The sequence below is a fragment of the Lepisosteus platostomus genome, chromosome 22 (genome assembly GCF_059453375.1).
Source record: "Lepisosteus platostomus isolate fLepPlt1 chromosome 22, fLepPlt1.hap1, whole genome shotgun sequence".
Taxonomy (NCBI): Eukaryota; Metazoa; Chordata; class Actinopteri; order Semionotiformes; family Lepisosteidae; genus Lepisosteus; species Lepisosteus platostomus.
The window spans coordinates 12,825,736-12,851,363 of record NC_142632.1 but is presented as its reverse complement, the minus strand read 5'-3'; the positions used below and the strand labels follow the sequence as shown (position 1 = coordinate 12,851,363).

At 37.7% G+C, this 25,628-nt stretch overlaps 1 protein-coding gene across 3 annotated transcripts in view; it reads right to left on the bottom strand.

Moving 5' to 3' along the window:
• Window positions 1-25,369, bottom strand: part of caln1 (calneuron 1) — a 51,781-nt gene extending 26,412 nt beyond the window's left edge. The window contains exons 1-4 of one of the 3 annotated variants that reach the window (XM_088615877.1): window positions 24,226-25,369; window positions 15,117-15,241; window positions 9,003-9,146; window positions 3,065-3,177 (exon numbers count right to left, since the gene is read on the bottom strand). In XM_088615877.1, coding sequence (XP_088472003.1) covers window positions 3,065-3,177; window positions 9,003-9,146; window positions 15,117-15,234 — 375 coding nt within the window. In that variant the 5' untranslated portion in view covers window positions 15,235-15,241; window positions 24,226-25,369. Of the gene's footprint in view, window positions 1-3,064; window positions 3,178-9,002; window positions 9,147-15,116; window positions 15,242-22,683; window positions 22,707-22,749; window positions 22,934-24,225 lie in introns of those variants that run through there. The other 2 variants (XM_088615874.1, XM_088615876.1) reach the window with 2 other exon arrangements.
• Between the last annotated feature and the right edge of the window lie 259 nt (window positions 25,370-25,628).

The following is a 25,628-nucleotide window of genomic DNA, read 5'->3' as shown; positions in this document are numbered from 1 at the left end:
TTATTAACTCACACACAGGTGATAACATTTTTAATGAAAAGCATCACTTAGCAAAGATTACCTTAGGCCATTTAGTGAAAGAAGCTGTGTCATTTATACTCTAATTACCTTGTAAATTAAGAGAAGCATTCTATATTTAAATTAAAGAGTACATCCAGAATCACTCGGTTTTCATGCTCAAAGTCATGTTCCTGCCTATATTTATTCATTTTTCAAATGAATTATTTCCCAACAAAGTTATCTGATACAATTAGAAAAACATTTAAAGCACAAGATGTTAGGAAAGAATAATTTGTTTTCCAGGTATTTGCAGAAATCTTTTTTACATTGCACAGAAGCATTGTAATTTCAATTAAAGTGTACCATTTTATATATCTAGCAATCTTTAAAACTAATTAATTTAATTCTGTTTTTAATAAGATAATATCACTGTAAAAATAATAAAACAGTTCCAGCTAACTAACACAAGCGCTGCAGAATTCATCTCCTTAGAATAAAGACCAACCCTCATAACTCAACATCATGTTACAACATCACATTACACAATAAGATGGTTATAATTCCAAGGAGTTTTCATTGTGTGGGGGATTCGTATCAGCTTTTTAAATAGTGTGGTTTCTTGTGACCTTCAGCATTGAGTTCTCTGGAATCATAACTATTGGACATTTGTATGGCACAGAAATGAACTGAAAAATGTTTCTTTCATGTGTGAATAAAAAAAAAGATTTTTATATCTATTTATTCACAGTAAAAATGTTAATGAAAAGGAACTACCGTACATTTTCAAGATTGCACAATGTTACTTTGGTCACAAGCTTTTTTCTGAATTAAGTTCCTGTCTTGTTTCTGGAACAGCTATCCCATCTTTGACACAGCAGAAACTAAGGTGAACTTCCAACAAATGCCAATTTATGTGTGCAACAGAGGGGCACTGCATGTGTCAATACCACAGCTTCTGAGTCAAATGATAAACGACGTTTTCAGTGATCACTTTTCAAAGGCAGCCTAGTTTGGCATTCCAATCCATCTATCCAATTTCTTCACGTGCACCTGAAAACATTACAGCCAAATTAAAAGCCCTGATTGAAAGAAAATACTTTTCACCCCTCAGACCACAGGAAACTCATCTACGTCAATACTTAAAATGCCTAACAAATTTAGAATATTTTCCTCAATATAAATATACTATTAAATTGCAGCAGACAGTTTTTTCTCTGGGATTACTTGATGTGATTAACATATCTTGGCTTGCATGGTGCATTTTGCAAGCATGGGATAAGATTTAGTTACAAATATTTCCAAGTCCTGTGGCACGCATTCATGTCATGTCAAAATGTTCGCTCTGCTTTATTAGAGGTTTCTAATATTTTGGCCAGTGAATTATGTTTAAGTTGAACAGGTGTATACTACAATGTCATTGACAGGACCCATGTAATATTAAAGAGAAACAGAGAAGGCACAGGAGTTTCACAGATGTGATGCCCTAGGCACCAGCTGACCTTAAACTCACCACAAACTGTCCAAATAATGAACTGAGGATGTGTTAAACACTAGCTGCAGAGCTACTAGCTACTATCCACTGACCTGTCACTTTAAATACAGTACATTACAGAATTCTGTCATTTAATCATTATTTCGTAGAGATAATAATAATGGTGTACAATTAAAAATGCATTGTACACAGTAGTGTTGCTCCCTCTCTGAGTACAGTGTCCAGCTCAGGGACTTTTTCTAGCTCAGTCACAGAAAACCACGATAGCACAGCACAGTATGGTTTTTCCACCATTTTGAAGCTACGAAAATCTCCAGAGTGCCCCGAGTAAAGCTGCTAACCCAAACACCAAGGCTGACCTCCATGACTGCATGTTCACGCCTAGGTCATGTCAACCAACCGTGACCTGGACTCCCCAAGAGGTGGCGCAGTATCAGGAGAATGTTGCCAAGGGTGGAGGGGGGATGGGTCGGTCAGAGCTCTCTCAGCTCTTGGCGACACTGGGCCACTCATCCAATCAGTCCCAGTCCTCAAGTAGGGGGTGGTGCTGGCTGTGATGTGTTAAAAGGGACGAGTGGCTTGAAGGAGCGCCTACACTTCCTCATTCTGCGCTGTGTGAGGTCATGGGATTTTAAATTAGCTGGGATTTACAAAAATATTGAACTATTCTACATAGTTTAAAGAGCCTGTGTGATTTTTTTTTACGATTCTTCTGCTTCAAAATTCTGTCTTCATGATGCTTAGTCTAACTGTGGAAAAAATTCTGAAACCCAAAGCGTTACTAGTAGAATTTGACTTACTGTTGAAAGAACGTTATTACAGAACTCAAACTTTAGTGTATAGTATTCATTCAACTCCTAATGCACTTATTACAAAATTGCTGCAAACACTCCTAAAAGCTATAATTAAACAGACCTATTCTCCGGAAGTTTTTTCTAACCTTCTCTAAAGAATGTTTTTCAGCAACTGCCTGCCACTTAAAAATATAAAAACCCTGATGAATCATCAGAAGCCAAACTAAGATTTAGCATAGCCAGTTCTCATATTGCACATTTCTCCTAAAACTACCAGTTAATATTTCATAGTCCATGCAGCTAGACCAGAAAGACGGAACTTATCTGGAATTCAAGCACTCTTTGCGATTCACTGGTATTACTCAGCTCACTGAGAGCAGCCTTGACAGATGCTGGCCATGGGCCAGCTAAGGCCAAACGAATCTGTCTAACCCAATCAGGAATTGCAGGGTTTACTTAATTTGAAATATGAAACCTAGAATCTATAAAAATGCCTTTAAAATTGGGCATGACTTAGGAGACCTGTCTGTGGTGATCTGAGTATTTGCATGTAAGATTAGATCATAACACACATTACTAAGTCAGTAAGGGTTAGAAAAGTTACAAAGGCCAAGAAGAGTTGTAGGCTTTCAGAGATCTGAGTGTTCTGGTTGCTAGGACAACTTAAGTGACACAAATTCTCTAGGTCATTTTATCGTCTTACTGCTACTTTAAACCACTCACACATCCAATAAACCACAGTGGGCATGAAAAAAAAACGTTTCCTTCAAGGACTTACCTGCCAAAATATGCTGTCTATCTTGTTTCCTAGGAAACCTTCCCTCGTTTCGGAAGACAAGAGTTTCGGGCCCAGTATTGTCATGAATTCGTCGAAATCCACCTGGCCATCTCCTGGTAAGGACCAGGAAGAAAAGGTGTTACGTCAATACAAAAATGAAGTTAAGACGCCCACACAAGCCAACAAATGTAACAGTGAGTAGTGTTAGTTGTGACTTCAAAGATGCAGTTGCATATCCCATGAAAAGGTCTTCATCAGATTAACCAATGTATGTTAATATTCTAAAAATATCATCAAAATGAGTCACAAGAGGTTGGACAGAAAGAAACGATAACTTATTTAGGTTTTTGGTCACTGCGTACAGCAGGAGGAAATCTGCTGAAATATTGCTAGTCTCTATTTAAGAAGACTGGCAACATTGATGGGGAAAAATATTAGAGAATGAAAAAAATGTGTGAAAAGAAGAAATTCTTACCATTGTTGCACTTAACTTAATTCAGCAAAGAGATATTTTAAACATTCGCATTATTAATGTCAGACATTCATTGTTCCTCCACATAAGAATGTATAGTACGATTCCTTTCTGTAGCACTTGCTGCTTAAAATTTGCACAACTTGATTACCATACTGGAGCACATTCACAGGGGAATGTCTGGGTCTGCTCAACTTCAAATTCCCCTTAGTGCACCTGTTTAAAGCACTTGACTTTCAGAAAGTCTTCCCTTGGGCCTGACATTCAAAAGCAAGGCTCTGCCGGCATTAATTAACAAGTCTAAAAGATTCACAACGGAGGCAAGAACTTTGAATGAACACATTTAAATGAGTTTGATTGGGGAATTAATCGCAAGACAGCTCTCAGCTGTTGGGCATTTCTGAGCCGGTGTCAAAAAGCACAAAGTGTTCACAGAAATCAATTAGCAAAATAGGCGAGATGAAAAAACAAAACAAAATAATACGTTGTTTGATGGCTGGCATGATAGAATTGCATTTCCCCACCAGTATGATCTACTGTTTAAAAGCTAAAAAACAGAACTGTAACTGAAATACCGAAATGTATTCAGTACGAAAATAGAGACTACAGGCAATGTTAAACAAACATGGGTCCTCTGAGATGTGACATAGGTCAGACATCTCTGACTCACTTCTGCTCGCGCTGGGGCCCTGGGTTCAATTCCCGACCGTGGAGTTTGTATGTTCTCCCTGTGTTTAACAGATTGCCTCCAGAAGCTCTGGTTTCCTCCCACAGTCCAAGACACAGTGGTAGCTGAATGGACTTCTGGAAAATGTGACCGTGGTTTGAGTGCGTGCATGTGTCCATGTCTGCGTCTGTGCGTGCCCTGTAATGGACAAGCATCCCATCCAGGGTGTATCCTGCCTCGTGCCCACAGCCTGCTGGAACAGACTCCGACTCTCTAATGACTCTGCATTGGATAAAGCGACATGGGGATGGATGGAGGAGGCACGCACACATTGCCACGCCACCCTTCATTTTCTCGCTTCCCAGTGCACACAGACAAGCGAACTGGTCGATAAACTGGTGCCCCTGCCAGAAGACTCTATCTTGCTAATTAGACTTCCTTCAAACTCTGAAAATGACCCTCATTGGAACAGGCGCATAAAGGACATTGATCTGACAATGCATACGCAATAGAGTGCTCATTGCAATGATAATTATATTGGCGGAGAGCCCTTTAACAGCACAGATCAATGGAAGAGAGACAGAGGAGAGCCCTATAGGGCTGCAGAACTTTCTAACACAGTCCATGGGATATTTAGTTACTGAAGAAACATCCCGTTTTTTTCAATTATACATGAATACTGCCTGTGCAAGGACAGCTGGAACACTTAAGAAATCTCTGTGCTGCGTCATAGACCTTCTATGAATTTTAAGTAGCCATCTTTGTTAAACATGCATCACACTGCTGTAATTCAAAGCTATGGCAGTTTGAAATGAGGGAACCTTTCGGATCTCTTTATAAGAGTAACGATATTTGTGATTAAAAAGGATTTGACTTATTTTTTCCAAATACATAATATGAATCCATTAATCTAAATGATAAATGCAATTATAAATTCAACAAGTAATACAGAAACTCCACTGGACCATTCATTCCATGTTATTTTTTTAATTAATAGAAAACTTGGTGTTATTGTTGTTGTATTTGATCTGAGACCAGTCTATCTGCATTTGGATCCCCATAACTCACAAGCAACAAATCCTCCATCTGTAATTAAAGCACAGATGGTTTGTAATTGCAAAATGAGTAGGTGCATGTGTGCTACTCTGCTTAAACAATATTTATGATTGATTATGGCTTTTAATTAATATGCAGGGTAGAAAAGAACATTTCATGAAGCGAAAGCATGCCCTTAGGAATTTCCTGAATAAATAATAGTTGGATGAAATAGCAAACTTGTGTGGTTATTAAATCACATAACTTTAAAAGCAAGTGAAAATTAACAGGAAAAGAAGAACACACTGCTGAGAGTTTCCAAGCGAGCATTTCATATACTTTCCAATCAAAAGTCATTAGCAAAACACAAATACAATTGAATAGGGTTAATGAGGGGGGGTGATCTAATGTCAGTATGTAAATTAGCTTTTCAATTGCATTTCATTGAATTAATTCAGCCATACAGTTCAAGGCCTGCGTACTCAATTTTGATCTGGTCCAATTAAATGATTAAGGATTACACCGGACCCATGCCCTCCAGCAGAACACTAGTTATTTGGTCTACAAGAATTCTAACCAACAAGCAGATTACAATTCACAAGCTCTTTCTCTGGGTGACTTTCTATGCATGAAAATAAGGACAATGTCCTTCAACTATTTAGCTCTAAAGCACCACAATAGTAATATGCAAGGTTAATTTATAAAAGGCTGATTGCTAATGAATTATTGCCATAGAACAGAGTGCTTCAACACAGAGGAAAATTATTATTTTCAGACTGGGATATATCTGTGTGCTCCCAAGATTTTTCTTATTTGTACAGAAGGTGGCACGAATATTTTGTTGTAAGAAAAACCATCATACCTCATAGCATTGAATGGTTTTCTACATTTCTATATATCTCTATCATATATATTTATATTCCATAATATTGTAAAATATTATGCAAGGTAAATAATGGCACAGGGTTAAAATGAATAGCAGAACTGTAAAACGATATATAATCAATGTATCTTGAAGTAATTCTTGTATATATGTATATATAGTATTATAGTACATAATATAGTATTCCTGTTGGTTGATAGCAGCAAGCAAGAAGTTCAATTCAGGGAAAAAAAAATCTATGCCATTCTACATTCAGTGTGAAAACACAGTGGGAAACAGAAAAACAGATCTGTGTGAGGAGTCTTGATGCTATCAAATTCTTTCATTTCAAAATTTAAAAAGTGTTTCTTAAAAGTAGTTTTGCATAAAGCTCGAAAAAACATTAAGACAGATCAACATGTCACTATTATTCCTATTGTCAGATCAGGCAAGGTCGTTTTTCATAACTTGAATATTATGATATGTTGTCCTGCAAGGTCAAACAATAACATACTTCACACTGTATTCAAATGTTATTTGGAAAATGGTTTCCTAAAGAACCAAAAACAAAACTAAAAACACAAATCACAATCGTACCTTTATTATCTTAAACAAAAGGCCACATAGGTATGTTAAATCAGCATACATTTAAGTTGGAAAGAATCTGATAAGTAATCAGTAGCAAAAGTAGGCTTTTTTTCCTTTGCTAAGAAGACGTTTGTGATAAAAGATTTTTTTTTATCCCACCAATGGGACACCAAGATATATCTGCAAAAGACTGGGTCCAGTTTTAACATCTTACATTTGCAAATAATAAGTATTGTAAAACAGAAATTAGTTCGTACTGTTGCAGGAGTGAGAGAGAAATGCTGTCTCTTTACAATCACTCAAAATGGTTTCAAATAATTCTAAGGGGCTGAAAGGAAAAAAAACCCAAAGATTTAAAATACTGATCTCTATTTGTCACTGCTAACCTTTGCAGTGTTACAACTCTCCAACGCAGAGTGCATAAACTACTTTTCAAATCATAGCTGCAGTTTCCATTTGTGTTGACAACTGCTGAGAAATGATGGGCATTTTCTTGGAATGCTGCACCACACCTTACAAACCTTATGGCAACATCTTATGCTGTGCCAGTTCTGGAGATAAATGACTGTCTGACCAGTACCCATCGAATAAGTCACTTTGATATGACAATTGCTGCTATAAGAAAGAGTTGTGTATGTTCCTTGCTGTACACAGGTCTTCAGCTGAAAGTTTTAAAAATTGCCCTTCAGAAAAAAATTAACTGAGTTTAAAACACAAGCAAATGGATTTTTATGGGCTCTACATTAAACAGAGAAACAATTAACTGCAACAGAAGAGTACTGGACTGTAAAAAGAAAAGAAAAAGAAATATCGAAAAAGAAATATGTGCCAAAGTAATTTTAAATGTCTTCTCCTTTTTTAATTTGCACAACAAATTATTGACTGTTCAGAAGACAATAAATAATGAAAGCAACAAAAGTCAAAAGTACTGCAGAGTATTTTTTGAGGTTTCACATCAGTAGTTAGCAGCATAGAAGATTTTCTATTTACAGAATGATGTTTGCAGGCATGTTTTTGGACTGGGGGACTTGTAAGTGAAAACCAACTTGTCAGACAGTTGTTTTATTAAAAAATAACTAAAACTATTACATGTTCTTGCCTGTGCCTCTCGTAATATTCCACTCTCTCTTGATATATATTACACTGTATATTTATGGTACTAATAGACAACAGAACCTATACAATAGTGCTACCAAGTCAGCTGCAAATATTCAGCACTGTCCCCAGTTTTATAAGCTCTCAAACCTTGAATGTTGCAGCTTGTATAAATAAATAATGTTTAACTTGTCATTCAAGCACAATGTCAAGCACAAAGGTTAAGCACCACTGACCCAAACTTTACACAGCACATAAAAGTTCGTTGTTTTGAACAGGGAACACAAATAAACTAGACACAAAGCATTTCCAGCGTTCCAGAGCTTAGACTGGTGACCAGATGCACAGGCCTCACACAGTTTTCTTTTGTTTTTGCCAAGATGTGTCTCTCCAAGAAACTCACAGCCCTGACAGTAAATCCCTTTCAGCTTCAACACTTTAGTGGGATAGAGAAGAAAACAAAATTGCATTCAAAATGTCATAATAACTATGTCAGCAAATTATAGTGTGGTGTAAATACACAGGACTGCTGTTTCTCAACATCTGTTCCATACAGAACTGTTTTCAAATAAAACTGTCTTGCTTTGGCTCCTCAAAAAAATCAATTAACAATTAAAGACAAATCAATTAAATGTGAGAATGTCTTCAATAGCCTTTCTTTTCACTTCAGGACTGAATTATTGCTCTCACAGGGTCACTGTGCTCCAGCTTCCCAAATGGAATTCAAATATTTGCAGTATAGTGACTATACTCACCTCATACTAAGAGAAAAACCATCACTTTTCATTTATACTGTATGTACATACAATGATGTATTAGAAAGTATGCAAACCAATAGGTATTTTAATTTGATTAAGAAAATGTTTTGACACTAAAATAAACACCAAAAATGGAAAGTACATTATATATACTTTACAGAACACGTAAATAAGATCACTCAGAAAGTTTAATTCATAGGTGCTGATCAATATCCTCATTGATATCAAAGGTGATATGATGGCAAGTTGGATCAGGAGGTTTTTATATCAAGACATTCTGATGCCACTAACCTGGTCCAGGGGTCACAGTGTCCTGTAGATTACTTCCCATTTTAGCCCTGAATGGCCACAATGGATCAATCCGCTGTCTAATCAGGAGAAGATTAATATGCTTTCCAGGATGCCAATTAAATGTGCAGGGCTCTGGCTCTCAAACAGATCAGGTCTGATCTGACACTCACCATCCATGTCTAGTCGCTGCATGATAATCGCCAGTTCCACCTCGCTGGGCATATACCCCAGCGATCGCATCGCCATGCCCAGCTCCTGTTTCGAGATGAAGCCGTTGCCATCTCGATCCAGAACCCTGAATGCTTCCCGTATCTCTGTGAAAGAGAAACCAAAAACACATGTAAGCATGTTTTAAAAATGGCTGTGCCTGACGGGCCACCAGCTAGAGCTACAATGTATACTTCTTCCTTTTTCTAGTGTCCTCACACTCTTAGTAGCAGATCATTGCCATTGCGATTTTTAAGGGGAACTGCAGTCTCAATTTCGCAGACCGGTTAGTAAACTTTTAGTAACCTTCATTGACGGTACTTAAAAAAATGTATAAATTTTGAATTAAGCACAAAATTGTGTACTTTGTGGAAGTTCTGTATAGTTGCCCTGTGGTTGCACACCCCTGGTCTCGTCACAGGCGAGAGTGAGATTTCCAATGAATTGCGACGTGAAGCAGCCCTTCCTGCTCACTAGTCACTGTAATGACTAACATAATGCGATGTGCAGGTGAGTATATAGTGTTCCAACGTGATCTGCAATATTTCTATTGAATTAAAAGAAATGTAAAGTATGCACAGGCCTGCTTGTTTACAATGTAATAGGGCCACTTCATGTCACCAGAAGTTTGGTCAACTCATTCAAAATCACAGAACATGGCACTGCGCATACCTGGAAATTTTGTCTATTTTGTGGTTACTGTGTTACTGTGTACATTTTACTTTCACTGTGGTTTGAAATGTACTCGTCAATGCTGATTCTTTCTAACCCCAAAGTATAAAAATAGCATTGCATTTTCTTTTTAAAGGCTTAGACTGCTCACCGCACTAGTTGTAGCGTTTAGGAATTTATCAGTAATTCCAGGTGCTCAATCTGTTCTTTCAGACATTCTTTGATAGTCGAGTAGTGACAAATAATTTTGAGCCAACAAATAAAAGGGAGAGAGTTCTTAGTATTTTGGCATTAACTCTCCTGGAAGAGGAATGATCTCCGCCCAGTGCTATCACACCCCCTCACGTACAAAGGGTGAAGTTGGGGTGAAGGGAGGGGTGCCAGAAAAGATGGAACGCAGTGTTGTATGTAGACGGGGAGAGTTAATACACAGGGTAACAAAACTGCGACATTAGAACTTGACCTCTTCCAGAATAACACAATAAAGCAAATCCTTAAAAAGTTACCTCTGTCAGTCCTTTTACATTTTTAAATTATCAGGAAAAGCTGAGGAACAGAGCACAATACCACCTTTGAGCTTTAACTTTCAGGTTAAATGCTAGTATGCTATTCTGTTCACTTGTATCAAAGAGATATCTTGAATAAATTCAGTATATACAAGTTATGGACATTAATAGAAGATCTGATTCAGTATTATTGGTCTTATTCTCTGCAACTGCTGCAGTTAACATTTCAATCAGATCTGTAAAGAGGATGGCCTCCAGCAGTTATTTTTTGGATCACTTTCTCCCAAAACTGGGATATTTTTAATTATATAGTATAATATACTAGACAAAATGTATATTAAAAAAAATGCATTTTAAATAAAAAAAAAGTATTTGGAAGAAAATGCTTCCAAAAATTAAACCCTACTTAAAATTAATGACTGAAAATTAAATTAGCAATCTGCTAGGGACCTATGTCACCAAACTACCCAAAACTGTGGGTAGTTTGGTGACATAGGTCCCTAGCAGATTGCTAAATGATTTTTACAGCATCATAAAGTTTTATAAAACGGAACACGTCTATAGATCAGTTCAGCACAAATTCTTAAGAAACTCAGGAAATTACCTTTATTAGTGTCTCAAGCATTTCACCACAACAAGCAAAATGCTGAGCACAAATGCTGATAAATTCCTCAGTGAATATCTTAATTATTCAATAAATCTTTGTTTCTTGGAATAATACCAAGGATTTTAGTTTCATATTTTCAATAGTATAAGAAGTAGAGATATTTCTTTTTTGGACAATCAAATTATGAATTCAACAGGATTAGGCTTTTAATTAAAAGTACATTCATCCACAAAAACGTGTACTTGAAATTTCTTTGTTAAAATCATCAAACAACAAGGTGATTTAGCTTTTAATTTTACCACAAATTTACAAGTTTTAGATTATGGGGATAAAGTGTAGCCAATTTTCCCTTCAAAAAAGCAAAGCAATACAATTTTTGACATAAGTACAGCATAGTTTCTAATAACCTGAGTAATACAACAATCCTTTTTAAAACACAAGACTACTACTATTCAGTTATTAATATTGGAAAAGATATCAGGCATTCAACAAAACTGAGAAATCAGATGTCAAACCATAAATAACATGGTGCCACATTCATTGAGGTGTCAATCACAATTGATGGGGCTACAAATCAAACACAAATCACATTCATTGAAGTTACTGGGAAGCTTGTACACCTTCATATTCAAATATACTGAGCATCAAAAGAATGGCATCGCTTATTACTGCAAGACATTCACGATGTAATCAGGAAAATCAGAAAATCACTTTATGTATCAGATGCACAGATATTTTATTGAACAGACATGACATTAGTTACTTCATTATGCTGATTAAAATAGATCACCGCCACTGTGAAACTCACAGACCAGTAATGTGTGTGTCGCCACCACTGGAAGCAACACAAGTGAGATGCATGCTTTGCACCAGGTTGCAGACACTGTTTTGTGGGACTGGATCCCCTTCCTATCATATAGCCTGGGTCGGTTCACTAGTCTCTGAGCTCTAGATGCCTCTCTTCATTGGAGATAATCTCAGAAATGTTCATTGCTTTCTCACTTTCTCATCATGCAACAAAGCAGCCCCAACACAAGCAGCATGAGGACAAGTCATGTCTTTCTGGAATGTTATCACATCAGAATGTGTCTGCAGAAAGGTCAGCATGTGAGGCTGTTTGAGGTCCCAACTAATGTAGCGCCATGCAAACAGGCTCCCATCAATCACTAGAAGTGGAGTTCTACAGTGATGAGACACTCCCAGCCAGACCACCCCACACTTGGACTTCCCCATTGATGGTTCTGTTGTATACAAAAATGATCATGTCTACATAAGCCATATGCATCAAAATGGTCCTTGCTTCACTGCAGAATTGGTTAAACTGTTGGCAAATCCATTGCTGGCAAGAAAGCACAGTTCTCTTGATGAGCAGGGCATTTTGTTCCATTCTGTTTTATCCAAGAGGCTTCATACTGTATTTACCAGGTTAAAAACCTCATCATCTATACCCAATCAACTCTCTCACTAATGTGGTGCTGGCAAGCAAGTGACTTTAGCTGCTGCATATCATGGTCAGTCAGATCAGTTAACAAAAGCTTTTAAGCTTTTTGAGTTTCATTTTTTTTGTGCTCAGTATATTAAGCTAGTTATGAACAGAACAAGAACAGCTGCTTTCTACATCGACTCAAACACTATTGTCTACATCATCCATGGTATTCTTTGATGCCATATTTATGGGGCTTCATGGCATTGGGTTCATCAATGAGATTTATAGGAGCTGTTATATTTCTTCCTAACAGCTGGCTCACTGCTATAAATTTGTGTATTATCGATTCATGCTACAATACAAACGTTCTGAAAGCTCCCAGTTCTCCAGGAGAATTTGCACATTAAAGTGATATTTATTTATGTATTCAGAAAGATCAGCTCATGCATAATTAAAACAGGAAGAAACAATGACCAAGCTGTGGCATGGCATCAAACTGCTTTAATGGTGAATTTCAATTAATTTACATCACAATCTAATATCCTAAACTTGCAGCCCTTCCAATTCTATTTAATTTGAGGCACTTTGAATGATTTGAAGCCGGGGTGTTTCTACCTTGTGCTTCAAGAATCAACAGCTTTTTCTAGTAATGCTTACTTTAGTAACAAATTGTTTGGCCCTAATTCACACACTGTTGCCATAGCAATACTAGTCCTTTTGCTGGATTTTCCCAAATGGATACACAAAGTCGTTGGGCCTGTCTTCATTAATTCCAGATATTCCTCATACAGTAGGTCTAACTCCCAAACCTAAAGGTTTAACTTCAGACCTAGTAATAACTCCTTCCTCCTCTTTTTAAGCATACACTGCTGTTGGGCACCTCCCTGGTACTCAATATGGTATGCTGAACAACCTACTGGTCTTAACCTTGTATGCTTAAGTCCAATAGAATCCCTCCAGTTGTGGACACCAAATCACCTGTTTAATTAAAACATAACACACACTTTAGATTAACACCACATTTAACCTAATCAAAACCAAATTCAATTTTGCTCTGCAAAAAAGGCATACACTTGTAGCTACTGTACAGTATGATAACAAATGTGTCTAGGGATGCTACTTATTAAAGTGAGCTTATCACGTTCTGCTCATACAGATAGCATTTCTCAACCAGGCTTAATTAACGCTGGGCTTTGCTGACCTTCCACACAATTAATTGGATTGTTACAACACAAAGGGAAAAAGGGAGACGCAAAAGGCCAAACCACTAACATTTCACTGGTAACATGAGCAAACACTGGTTCGGTCATTCTGGTTTTGCAAAATAATGGAAACTTCACTGCACTATATAAGTATCTGGATTCATTAATAAAACAATGAATCCAGAAAAGATTTTCTAAGACCCAAACCATCAATAAAAAATAAAAGACAAAGGAATGTTTTTAATTACATATAAGACAGCTTTTTATTTATTACAGCTGCATACAAAGTTGCAGTCCCCAAAAAAATAGGACTTTCAGAAAAACCCCCAATGTGATATATTCAAAGCCAGAAAAAGACGACTGATCTTTCTATTTAGTCATATACTAGCATGGATTTTTTCTCTGAGGTCCTTTTTGTTATTATATATATAATCTTTTTCACTTTTTGAACTGTGGTGTGAATAAACAAAACCTTTTTGCATTTTTCTGAGGATGGACCATTTTGTAAAAAGAAATTTTACTTCTAATGAATTGAAGTACACTTTAATTTAGTGTATAAGTGTGCCTGTTTCAAGGCACTGGGTTTTACAAATAACTGTGTAACTGGTGTTTTGTGCATTCCAATTCAGTTTAGTTAGATTTTCTTTTTTCTAACCTTTTGTAAATAATATCTGCAGCTTCTGTGGACAGTAAGACTTTATTTCACCCATTCATTTCAAAACATCCAGATAAAGATGTTTATTTCCATATGTGACAACTGTTGTCTCCATATCAAAAGCTCCAGTTTAATATGTTATTTGTCAAATATTTGTTCCTGTGTTCAACTGCCCAACCTCCAAAACACACTACAAGCCTGAATTAATGTTTGATAAGCTTAGCAATTGTCAAGTCAAAGGGATGTTTAAATACAGTCTGATTTTTTTTTTTATCTAAGTTTAAAACAGCCCAGAGCACCTCTGGAGAAATGCCACCAAATCTAGATTATAATCTAGAATCCTGCCACGCGTTTATTAACTATATCAGGCCTATATTCAGAGCTCTGCCCAGCATCTTACAGTGACTGTATTATTGTGTTATGTTTTGAAATTGAACATTTCCATATGGTTATTATTGTTCTACTCTGCTGTACACTGTTGTACTCGTTTCCCTCAAGGTTTTATGTTCTCTGTGCAGAATCATAACACATTTAAAATTTCAATGAATTCTGCTACTTTGTACAATGACCAGAAAGGCCTAACAATGATTTACCTAGACTGTTAAATATGATGGAGGAGCTGTGAGAGCACTTCATATCGGCTGCTCACGTACGATTTATCCTGAGTAGTTGTGATCAAGATTTTGAGGATTCTGATCAATGTGAATCAAGACTGCTAAATGACAACCCTGGTTTTGTCTCAGCCAAATAAACTTTTAACAACTGCTGTAAAAGCAGAGACAAATAAGGGGAACGCTTGAGCAAACTTTGTTGCTCATACCGTGCATCCATTATATAACTGCTGATTCTGTCCAAGATATCTAAAACTTTTAAACTTTTAGACAGGATTTCTCTCATTGTAAAGTGGCAATTTGGAGAATCAAAGCAGTTTGAACAGCAAGACTTTATAAAGAAGGTGCAGAAGCCTGTCTCACTCTTCTGCTTTCAACTACTCAAGCACTTCACTCACCATCAAGTTCTTCCACCGAGATGTTGGCTAACTGTTCACTGTCGCTCCCATCAGAAAGGGATCTGCTCAGATAATTCCCTTTATACAGCAGGCCTGCAGTCACATGGTGGAATGGCATCTTCTCCCTAAACACCATCAGAGACAGAGAGAGACAGCTGTTAATGGACTTTTTCTCTGCTTGCACACCCATGACTTACTGCTGATCACTCTACAGAACTCTTACTTTTACCTTGTTACAAAGTGATTGTAGTGGAATCACTCCTTAGATGGCTGGAGAGTTAGGCGTACCAACAGCATGCTGTGCCTCCACTGACAAGACATCCTCTCAAGAGGATTGCTTTTAACATTGTTAACATTTAAAGGCTTGTTTTAAACCTCCGGATACCACTTAAAAGAATATTTCACACATACACGCTAATCGCTAAACGAGATCAGTCCACTTTTGCTTCATTTTAAATCTATGGTTTCTCAGCGTTTAATACTGCTGCCAGTACCGCTGAAGTGCCGCATTTTTATTAATTTACATCCTGATTGTCTGCGTGTGTTTATTGAATTGTAACTGTGCTAACATGGTGTTCACTACGTATTCATACAATAAATATAACAGATTAATTCTGAAGTTGTGAAGTCAGCAGATGAGTGCAACCAAGTACAAACCAAGTGTTGGGTACCTCTAGAAGCAAATGACAGGGTTTGTCATGACTGGAAATATATAGTGAGTTTAAATCCCCATTATTAAAGCAATTTCCTTTATCTATATCACCTCACATAAAAGGTAAATAAACTATAGTCTTTATAAGCATCTACTTAATAATTCACAGGGAAGGCATATATTTCAGATGTTTTGAATGTCATTAATTTGCCAAAATTAGTACATAACAAAAAATGCAGAGAAATATGGTGAATCGTGTTTTGCGATTAACACGTTATTGATAAGTTTAACCGCTTTTTAAGTGTTTTCTATCAGTTCATGAGGCAATTAGTTGACATGGAAATGCCTTGAGTGCATGTCTTGTCAGTGGTCACTGTATGCTTAGAAGCATGCTTAGTCAATGCTTTGAAGCATTGTAAGAGAGTGTGGGACTAAAAAGATATTTACTGCCTAAAGCTGTACATGCATGATTATGAAGAATGGCTTCCTTAAGAGAAGGAGATACCAAAATGTCCACCAAGAATGGATTTTTTTATGTCTAAACACTCGTAAATGTCAACGGCTCTCTGCTTCGCCCCTTTAGAGACACTCAATGCCAGGCCAGTTTGAAACCCCGCACAAACGTTACTCCCTTGAGTGGAAAAACAAAATTCCAAACTTCCAGTGACTCTGCTGCAGTGGCTGGACCACACAGCCTATTGATGGACTCATTAGCAACCAGCTGGGTTTCATCAGCTGCTGCACAATTTTATGTCACCAGAGCCAGATTGGAGAAACCGTGACAACCACCTGTTTTCATCACTCAATTTATCTCCCAGATCACTAAATATACACCACACTTCGAAGGCACAGGGTCAATATGACATGACATTCAAAATTAAACAACTTACATTATCTCAGAACTGACAACATTCCCAAAATGAGTGCAATTTAAGTCAAGTAACACCACAAAGGGGTCAATAACACATTTGATTTGTTGATATAAAAATACCTTCATAAGCAACTCTATTGTATGTATGATTGAATATATGGTGAATACGTATGTACATCGGAACATTTTGAAATGGCCTGAGGAATCGGGTTGTATTTTTCAATGTAAAATTATACAGTCAAAAATACTAAGTTTAAAAGAAAAATCCTGTGATCTCAAGAGTTCTTTAGGATTCGCAAGGAGGATACTTCTCTTGCACTGAATAGGTATGGTAGTTGACACAGAGATACTCCCTCAAATACTTTATTTAAATAATGTACTGAATTTTTTATAAGGCATAGAATATGTGTATAATATCAAAACTATAACAGCAGTTTAATAAAGGACTTTCTGTAGTTTAATAATTAAATAGCCCTCAGCCTAGGGGCAAAAACTAACTTTGAAAGCAGAGTGAACAACAAAACAATATATTTCATCTTTCTTATTAGATTTTTTTAGAACAAAACGTTAATGCTTCATGAAAAGCAATAAATTCAGAAATACCCTATAAGAAAACAGTAATGACACTGTGCAAAGACTGAGCAGACATATTATGAGTGAATGTTTAGGGTCATTAAATGGAGTTTTAGTAGGTTACACAGTACACATATACAGTACATACAGACGGTGAATTGTAGTATTCAAGAAAGCACTCTAGCTTGACACAGACCCCAGGAAGATGAACACAGTCCTCAAATGGCTATCCAGAGCAAGGTGCGGAAGAAAATGATTCTAGCCCGTAGGTCAAATGGGATAAAGGAAATCCAAGGTCCTAACAAAAAAGGCACGCATTGGTGTTCAGAACACTACTGCATTTTAATTAAGAATAAAGCATTTCCAGCATTTCAGCTGGCACCGTTTTTTCATTGCTTTGGCAAAATAGATCTGTGCTGCAATTTTATCATCTTTAATGTATAAATACACTGGTCTCAGGGTGTTGCAAAAAGTGCTGTTGATATTGGTATAACACATCTGTTCCTGTTGCTTTAAACCAGCACGAAGCTGATTCTAGGTAGTGAGCTGAACTGTAATCTATGATCGATTCATTCTGCACTCTGTACTGAATGCCACTGACACTGAAGTGAAGCCATATAGAATCTTCCATTATGTGGTAGCATATTCCATCCAGGTATTTCTAAGGCTGCATTAGGGTTTTGTTATATTTCATGATCATAAACCTGAAGTATTTGAAAGAATGAAAGGTTGAGATACCGTAGTTCAACAAAAACAAGCAAACAGGCAAATGCTGCACAAACGCAGTAGGGTAAGCTTGTCATTTCAAATTTACTGTGCTGTGTTTTGAATGTGCTCTTCCTAAGCAGCTGAATAACATGTCTCAAACATCCAAAAATAAATTATTTTTATGTGTAAAACATAAAAACATTTTTAGAGAACATCTTTAAGTCTTCTGGTGTGTTTTAGCATCTTAGAAACATACCATACCTCAGAAGTGTTCCATATTAAAATACGCATGCTCTACACGTCTGTTTCAATAGTCAAAGACAGCTACAGTATTTCAGCCAATGATCCCTACTGAGCTTGGCTGCTACCTTTGACTTTATGTTTTTTATATGCAAAAGTGGGTTTAGAATTCTCTCTAGATGGTGTTGTGAAATGGTGAGAGAAAGTTAATATTCATTCTCATAATAGATTAAGCTTCTTAATGTCAAGGGACTCATTCTTAATTTGAATGTTTTTATTTGTCTCCTTGGGGGAAGAGTAACTCAGGAAGACTGAATGTGGTGATAATAACCTTGGGACCCTGAGTTTTATTCCCCACTGTTACCATGGAAATGGGTTGATGTCCCATTCTAATCCTTAGTCATGAAACTTATTGCCTTGTTGATACCAATACTTGATGAGCCACTTGCTGTAACTAGACTTTTGATAATTCTTTATAGCTATTATAGAGATCATTATTTTGAGCCCTGATGTGAACATGCACATGCTTGCGTATGTGTGTGCCCTGTGATGGCCTGGCATATTGTCCTGGGTGTATCATGTGATGCATTGAAAATGGATAGATGGATAATTCTTTTTCAGAAAACGTTCCTTATGTCCAGGTTTATTGTAATGTGGTCCCTCTGTCATTGAAGTAACTTTTTAAAATGTATTCAGATGACTGCAGTATATTCAGCTAGTGTTACAAGAATTCCATCCAGCTGCATGGACAGCAGACAGAGCATGTTTGTTTCGAAGTTTTACTTGGCACACACAGTGAACAAATAAATAAATATTTAAATTATGGTAATAACCTTCAAAGGAAATCCAGGCGCAAGTACTCTGCCTCTATACAATATTTACATAACCCAATTGGTATTTAAATCATATATGTTATCAGATACACCTTGATAGTTCCCTTAACAAATACAAAGAGTCTTGATACCAGGTCACAGTGCACTGCTGTAGATTTAAGAATCAAGTAGGAAAGACTTGAGCAGTAGTAGTAGATACTGTACAGTTTGGAACTATGAGACTTCTCAAGCTTCCAGTACCAACAGGCAAGTGTCGATCTTGACTCTTTCCAGTTTGCTGTGGCCAGCAAATAGCAGACATCTGTTATTTTACAGCAGCATAGAAATTAAGACAAATATCTCAGAGATTAATAGAGGTCAAAGCAATGTAGACAATATTCGCTTTTCACTTCGGTTTCTCCTAAAGCTGCATACTGTATCTCAGAAAGGACCAAAAAGGTTGGTCAAAATCAATAATATTTCTTGTTTATGGTCGGAACCACACATACAGTAGTCTGAATAGGGGTGTTAAATTATTTTCTTCATATGAATTGTTGTTGTTTTTTTTAAATATGTTTTACAATATCCATTCATTGTAAAGTTTTACTTTATACCAGAAACTCAGAGGTGATGGGTATACTAAACATAAATGTTAACTTACTGTTTGTCCACCATAGACAATAACTACAAATACAAATGGGGTTCAATTTCTTACGGTGTTAGGATTTTAATTATATAAGTATGAATTGAATTAAAAAACCTCCTTAACCTCACTATCGATAGAAGGCAAGAAGAAGAAAATATAAATGCAATCTCTAGTTCAGGGACAGAGGAAACTCAGTGATATACTGTATCTAGAAGTCCAGTGAGGAATCTGCTGCTATGTACTGTGATACCTTCAAAGAAAAGACGACAAACAATTACATTGGTGAGTACTGAAAGAAGCAATTATGGAAAATACATGCATCACAGCACTTTTGATTAGTTTTGGGACTTTGACCAACAGACTGAAATGTGATAAACAGAGAGTAATCCATCCTCTCTTTACGGGTGCTGTCACTGAAGACATATTTGAAACATATTCCAAACTGAGCAATAGAGGATACATAAGAAAGCTTTTTTCACTGGCTGATGACCATTTTTTATTTAGTCATAAAAAGTGAACACTGTCAACACTTTAGCTTGGTTCTCTCTCTTCAACAAATACCCCCAAACCTAAAAGAATCCCACAAGTTTCATTGTTTTATTTTGTTTGTCGATCGATCCTAATAATCTCATCAGATGTGTTTACAACTTAACACTAGCATGAAGTGGCAGGGTTATGCAGTTTCACAGACAGACAATTACTTAACCTACAACATCATCTTCTTCTAAATCAATAATACAAGCAAGGGTCTCGGGCTCACAGATACATCGCCAGTGCTTTGTTGGCACTGACAGCCAATCAAATAGCTGACTCCCTCTCTGTATTTGACTAAGAGAAATGCAGCCGGACTCTGAAGGTTCTCTGGCCTCTTCTCAATGGAAACTGTCAAAACCACTAACATCAGACACATTAGAAGCAGGCCAAGATTTTAAAACACATTTAAAAAACAGAGCCAATTCAGTGCACTTAGCAGTACGGGACTGCCCTGCTTCGGCCATTGTTTAAATCGATGTTGGAAAACGCCTAATTAAATTAGCCTTGCAAAGTACAGTACTAACTACATAAGTGGTCCCAATGGGTATTAACTTAACAGTTTTGAAAGATTGACTTATCTTAACAAAATGAACTTGTAGTTTGTGCGATGGTCTCTGTATGTGTGATATAATCCAGTGTGTATTCCAGTTCTCAACCAACATGTACAACAATGCCCCTGTTACTAAGCAGCACTGAGTCAGAATGCTGAATTCTGCTGAGAAAGTGGAGTGCAGGCCAGACTAATTTGCCAACCCTCTCGCCATGTATTGTACTGTTATGCATTCGTTTTCTGCGAGACACACCACAGAGAACAACAGATGGCAATCTCTTACTTCAAAACCGCTGAGGAGCAGACCAACCGATGTCATATATTGAAGGCGCTTGCATGCAAATAATCTCACCATCCTGTGGACAACACCTTTTCAAGTGAACAGAAGCTCTCTTGGCCACACAGACTTGCATTTAAGAAGCAGATTCCATTGGCGGCACCCTTGTCATCATGGGTTTTAAACATCAGGTCCTTTTCAGTGGATTAATGCCAACGTTATAAAAATTCTCACACCCCGCTGGTTGAATGTCAAACAACAATGTAAGGTACACTGAACCCAGTGTCCTCCCACTGCCACAGTTGGGATATCTGTCAATTCTCTCTGTTCAGTAACAGCATTCTTAGGAAAATGTATCCAAACAAATCTGTTTTCACTTGTGTCTTCTTCATTCAAAATGTACTGTGACACTGGCATGGATTACATACAAAATCTGAAAATGAAAAAATAGCTCTTTCTATAATGTAGGCTCAATAAGTATCTGGAAAAGGAAGAAAGTTGAGATCATGTAACAAATGAAATTCACTCTTTGAGGACTGAAGCTTTTTAATATGATCCTTAATTTTTTACGACGTACCCCTTTCTGCGGGGGTCTGATTTATTCTTATTCTTATTCTTTCGCCTTATTCCAAAATGCCGTTGGAGAACACCAGGTTTTCCTTTTAACTATAGACATCCTCCCTTGTGCGCCGGAACACCTGTAAATCTTTCATTTTGTTCTAACATGCAGACACCAAGGGCCAGGAAACCAAAGAGCCGACAAAGCGTCGAATATTCTAAAAACGCACAGTAACACAATGAACCAAATGTGAAACAAATAAACCATATTCTCAAAAATACTGAGCGTGGTAACACAGCTACGGACAGCAAGAGGAGATAGCTTAATTCTGTAGTGGCTTAAAAAACTCTCGGAGAAAAACAGAAAGTGAATCTGTTTGATTCTAGTTTTATTTCCACAAGACTAACTCATTGTCAGGTGCTCCCTGTGTTGCTGTACTTAGGTGACCTGGGCCCATCTCTTTAGCATGTGCACTATTTTTTGTACGAACCAGCATGCTTACATTCTCCGGTAGAAGCACCAGCTGGAAGATCTCAAACCCTGACAGACGCAAACACTTGCGCAGACTATGAGGTCAGACACACACCACCCCTTCAGCCTTCCGAACGCTCAGACACAGTTACCTGCAGGTCCCCCCACTGCTCTGAAAGCACCACACAATTTCACAATAGCAGCACCCTTTGTTTCCCGACTGTACAAATTGCTACAAAACGAAACCTTCCAAGCCCCACGCATGTTGAAGGCCTGAAAAGAGCCGCCCGCCTTCTGATTCTTTGGAAGAGTGTATGCATAGACAACAACAAAAATCAAACACTAAGGCACAGTCCCAGCTCGCACCCAAACATTACACTCCTGTAACCAGCTGAGCACCAAGTGGTAAACAGATTGGCAGCCTGTAGCCAGTGAAGACTGCAGATACAATCACATTCCCAAACGGAGTTCTCCCAGACAAAAGGTGTTGAAAAAACAACCCCGGCGCAGGCAGACTGCTTGAAAGAGACAGAGAGGGCAGTAACTCCAGCTTGGAAAGGAAAAGAAAAAAACGACACTGGGATTAGAGTGAGAAATTCAGTCTTTTTTTTTAGGAAAACATTAGGTAGTAGCAGGAGGGAAAAAAAAAAGATCCCACAGTCACAAATGCCAACCTGCCCATGTTGTTTGTATCGGACGGTATACCAGATCTTCAGCAGAAGAGCCCTGGCATTGCTTACCCATAGGGATCATATTCTAGTGGGCACTGCAGCAGAACTGGCTGTCCTGTCCTGGTGTCCATCATGTCACACAAGGTACCTGGACCCTCTGAATCTCCTTCCCTAGATGTGCCTGTGACCTCCATCTGTCAGAGCAGCAACTCGGAGAGCCTGCAGACTGTCCCTGGACGGTGTCGCCTAAATGCCTCCCAGATTTGGGATTCTCCCAAAGCAGCATCACTACCGGAAATCTGCCGATAATATTTCAGTAGTGCAAAGCAGGGACTGACTTGTGCCCACATTCCGGCACATGGGAGTCACTGGACAAGACTAATTAGAAGGCCTTAAGGATCCAAGAAGTCAGTTGATCTTACTGTATCTGTGCAGCATTGAAAGCTAGGAGCTGTGAACCCGTGCAGAGCACTCAGCTCAGGCTGATGAGGTGCTCCATCTTTCGGAAGGATTATTTTAAAGGAATAAATCATACCCTCCAGCAAAATGCATTCTTTTTTGTTTTTCGTTATTCTGTAGTAATCTTAGCCAGGAATTAAAGTCTTAGCCGGAAAGGAACATATAAAAGCTAAAATAACTAAATGCAATTGAAATGGTTAATGATCTACAGTACAGGCTAAACGTTCTGCATCTATTCTTCTATTCATATATATTCTGTGCTAAGCAGTTCACACACAATAATAATTTTCAATTCACCCATTAATTAACCTACAATTGAATAATTAATTCAACTGCACCCATTTTGCATTGCAAGATTAAACATGGTTTGTGTCACGGGGGTGTTAAATACCTGTTTTCTCTGAAGAGAATGTTTTGAACAACAACAATAATAAAAATCAAAGATGTTTGAACAACAATAATAAAAATAAAATAATAATAACATACTGTCTTATTGTAACGATATTATAACGACAACGTTCTTATGTTACCACTGATCAACGTAATAATCTCCCTACCGGTTCACCAACACAAAGTCGTGTTGTAGAATGAAATTAAATATCAGAAACTCAATCACACTTATGTAGCGTAAGAAATGAATTAACGTTATTGATCAATTCTGTCTCTCAAGAGTAAATTGCAAAAATGTACTCAGAATAACCCTTTTAGCTGTACAGTACTTAAGAAAGTAAATCTAAAAGTACGAGAGAGGCATTAGGCACACGGGAACAAGGGTGTGAAAACCCGATGCATCTGAAAAGATTACAGAAGACAGCAACAGCTAAAACATTTATTTCGTATGCACAAAAAATTGCCGATCCCATTGCTATGAAAGTGTTAAATCTACTCGAGCTACAGTAAATGGCCAATTACAACAGGTGACGAAAAACATCTTAGGTCTACACTATTATAATGTAATGGCTGTTGGACACTTAAAACCCATAAACCATAGACTCACGGCATGTAATATGAATTGATACAGTTACACAGCGAAGTACTAGAATGATAAAAAAGGTATGAAACTGAACATTCCCTTCGTCGACTTACCTTTTAAGGTAATCTTGTGCCTCTGAAAGCGATTATCCAAATCCTTCGCTAATGTCCGGCGCACAAAAGAACTGAAGCCCAGTTTATACGGTAGCGTCCACGGTGCTTGTGGTTTTTTGTGCTTAGGTTTAAATAAAATTGATCTATCTTTTTCTTCACGTTTCTGGCTATTGTTCCATCACCACAAGAGATTGCAGCGAACCTTTTCTCCGGTGACAAGTCCATGTGGATTGCGCACGTTCAATGTCCCATTTCCAACGTGAGCAATGGAACAGGAGTTGTACTCATCCTCAACTCCCCATCAATTTTAATGCTCCTTTGGATTCTTCTCTATCCCCATATTCGAGGCTGAAGAGGTCTGTCCCTTTCCTTCTTCCCAAATTCACAAACGGGGATCCACGCACCGGCGTGCCTGACTGAAGAGCATCAGCTTCTAAACCAGTTAATCACACGCTCAGTGCGCCGTTAGTCTCCCACTTCCAATTTTCAACAGGGAAAAATTAAAACTGCGTTTTTTTTTTCCTTATCTGTACACTAACGGTGTTTTTATATTCTCAGACTGTATGTTTAACCCGTACATCACTATAGGAACAGAGCGCATTGCCTCAGAAGCTAGTCATGAGTCAATGGGCGCAGCCTACAATCCGTTCTTTTTCCGCTCTCATCTTTGGCAGGTGGAGTGAAATTCTTTTACATGATGATTGTGAGAAGCAGGCAGAGCGAACCAACACGAACGTTATCAGCCTCGGTTTACTTCGATTCACCCCTGAATCACTGCTTTAGCCGCTCGTTATTGGCTCAAATCGCCTTATCTTCACGGTGGCACAACCATGACTCACAAATAAACGACAATAACGATCATTCGGCACTGACCTCGAATTTCAAAAGTGGAGTTTTAGGACTCCACGAGGCGAGGCATCTCACATATTGATAATCATTTTATCGGATGTAACCGGATACGAAAACGAGGGATATCAATTCTTCAATTGTCCTAGCTTGCTGTGTAATGTGGGATTTGGGAAATGTTTCCTTCACAAATGTACAAATATTTTCATTTTCATCCGCCAAAACAAAAATATTTTTAAAGTGCCCTGAAAAAAGGTGAACACACGCCTGTAATGTCTGTCAGACCCTGAAACACACTCCTCAATCAGTTCCCCTCTACTTAACAATTGATATTTCAACCACTAGCAGGCTATTTTCTGTTGTCCTAACGCAGGGTTTAACGGCCACGTTGTTAGTAAAATAACCTAGGTTTGAAAAGCTTCGTTTATCCTGTAGTATACTTATGTAACCTCCAGGTTATAAATATTTAAGCACGCTTCTGTGTTGGATTTCATAACTGTATTCGGTCTAATTACATTCTTCATTAATTACACCTTGCTTTCCTCTGGAGGCAGTCG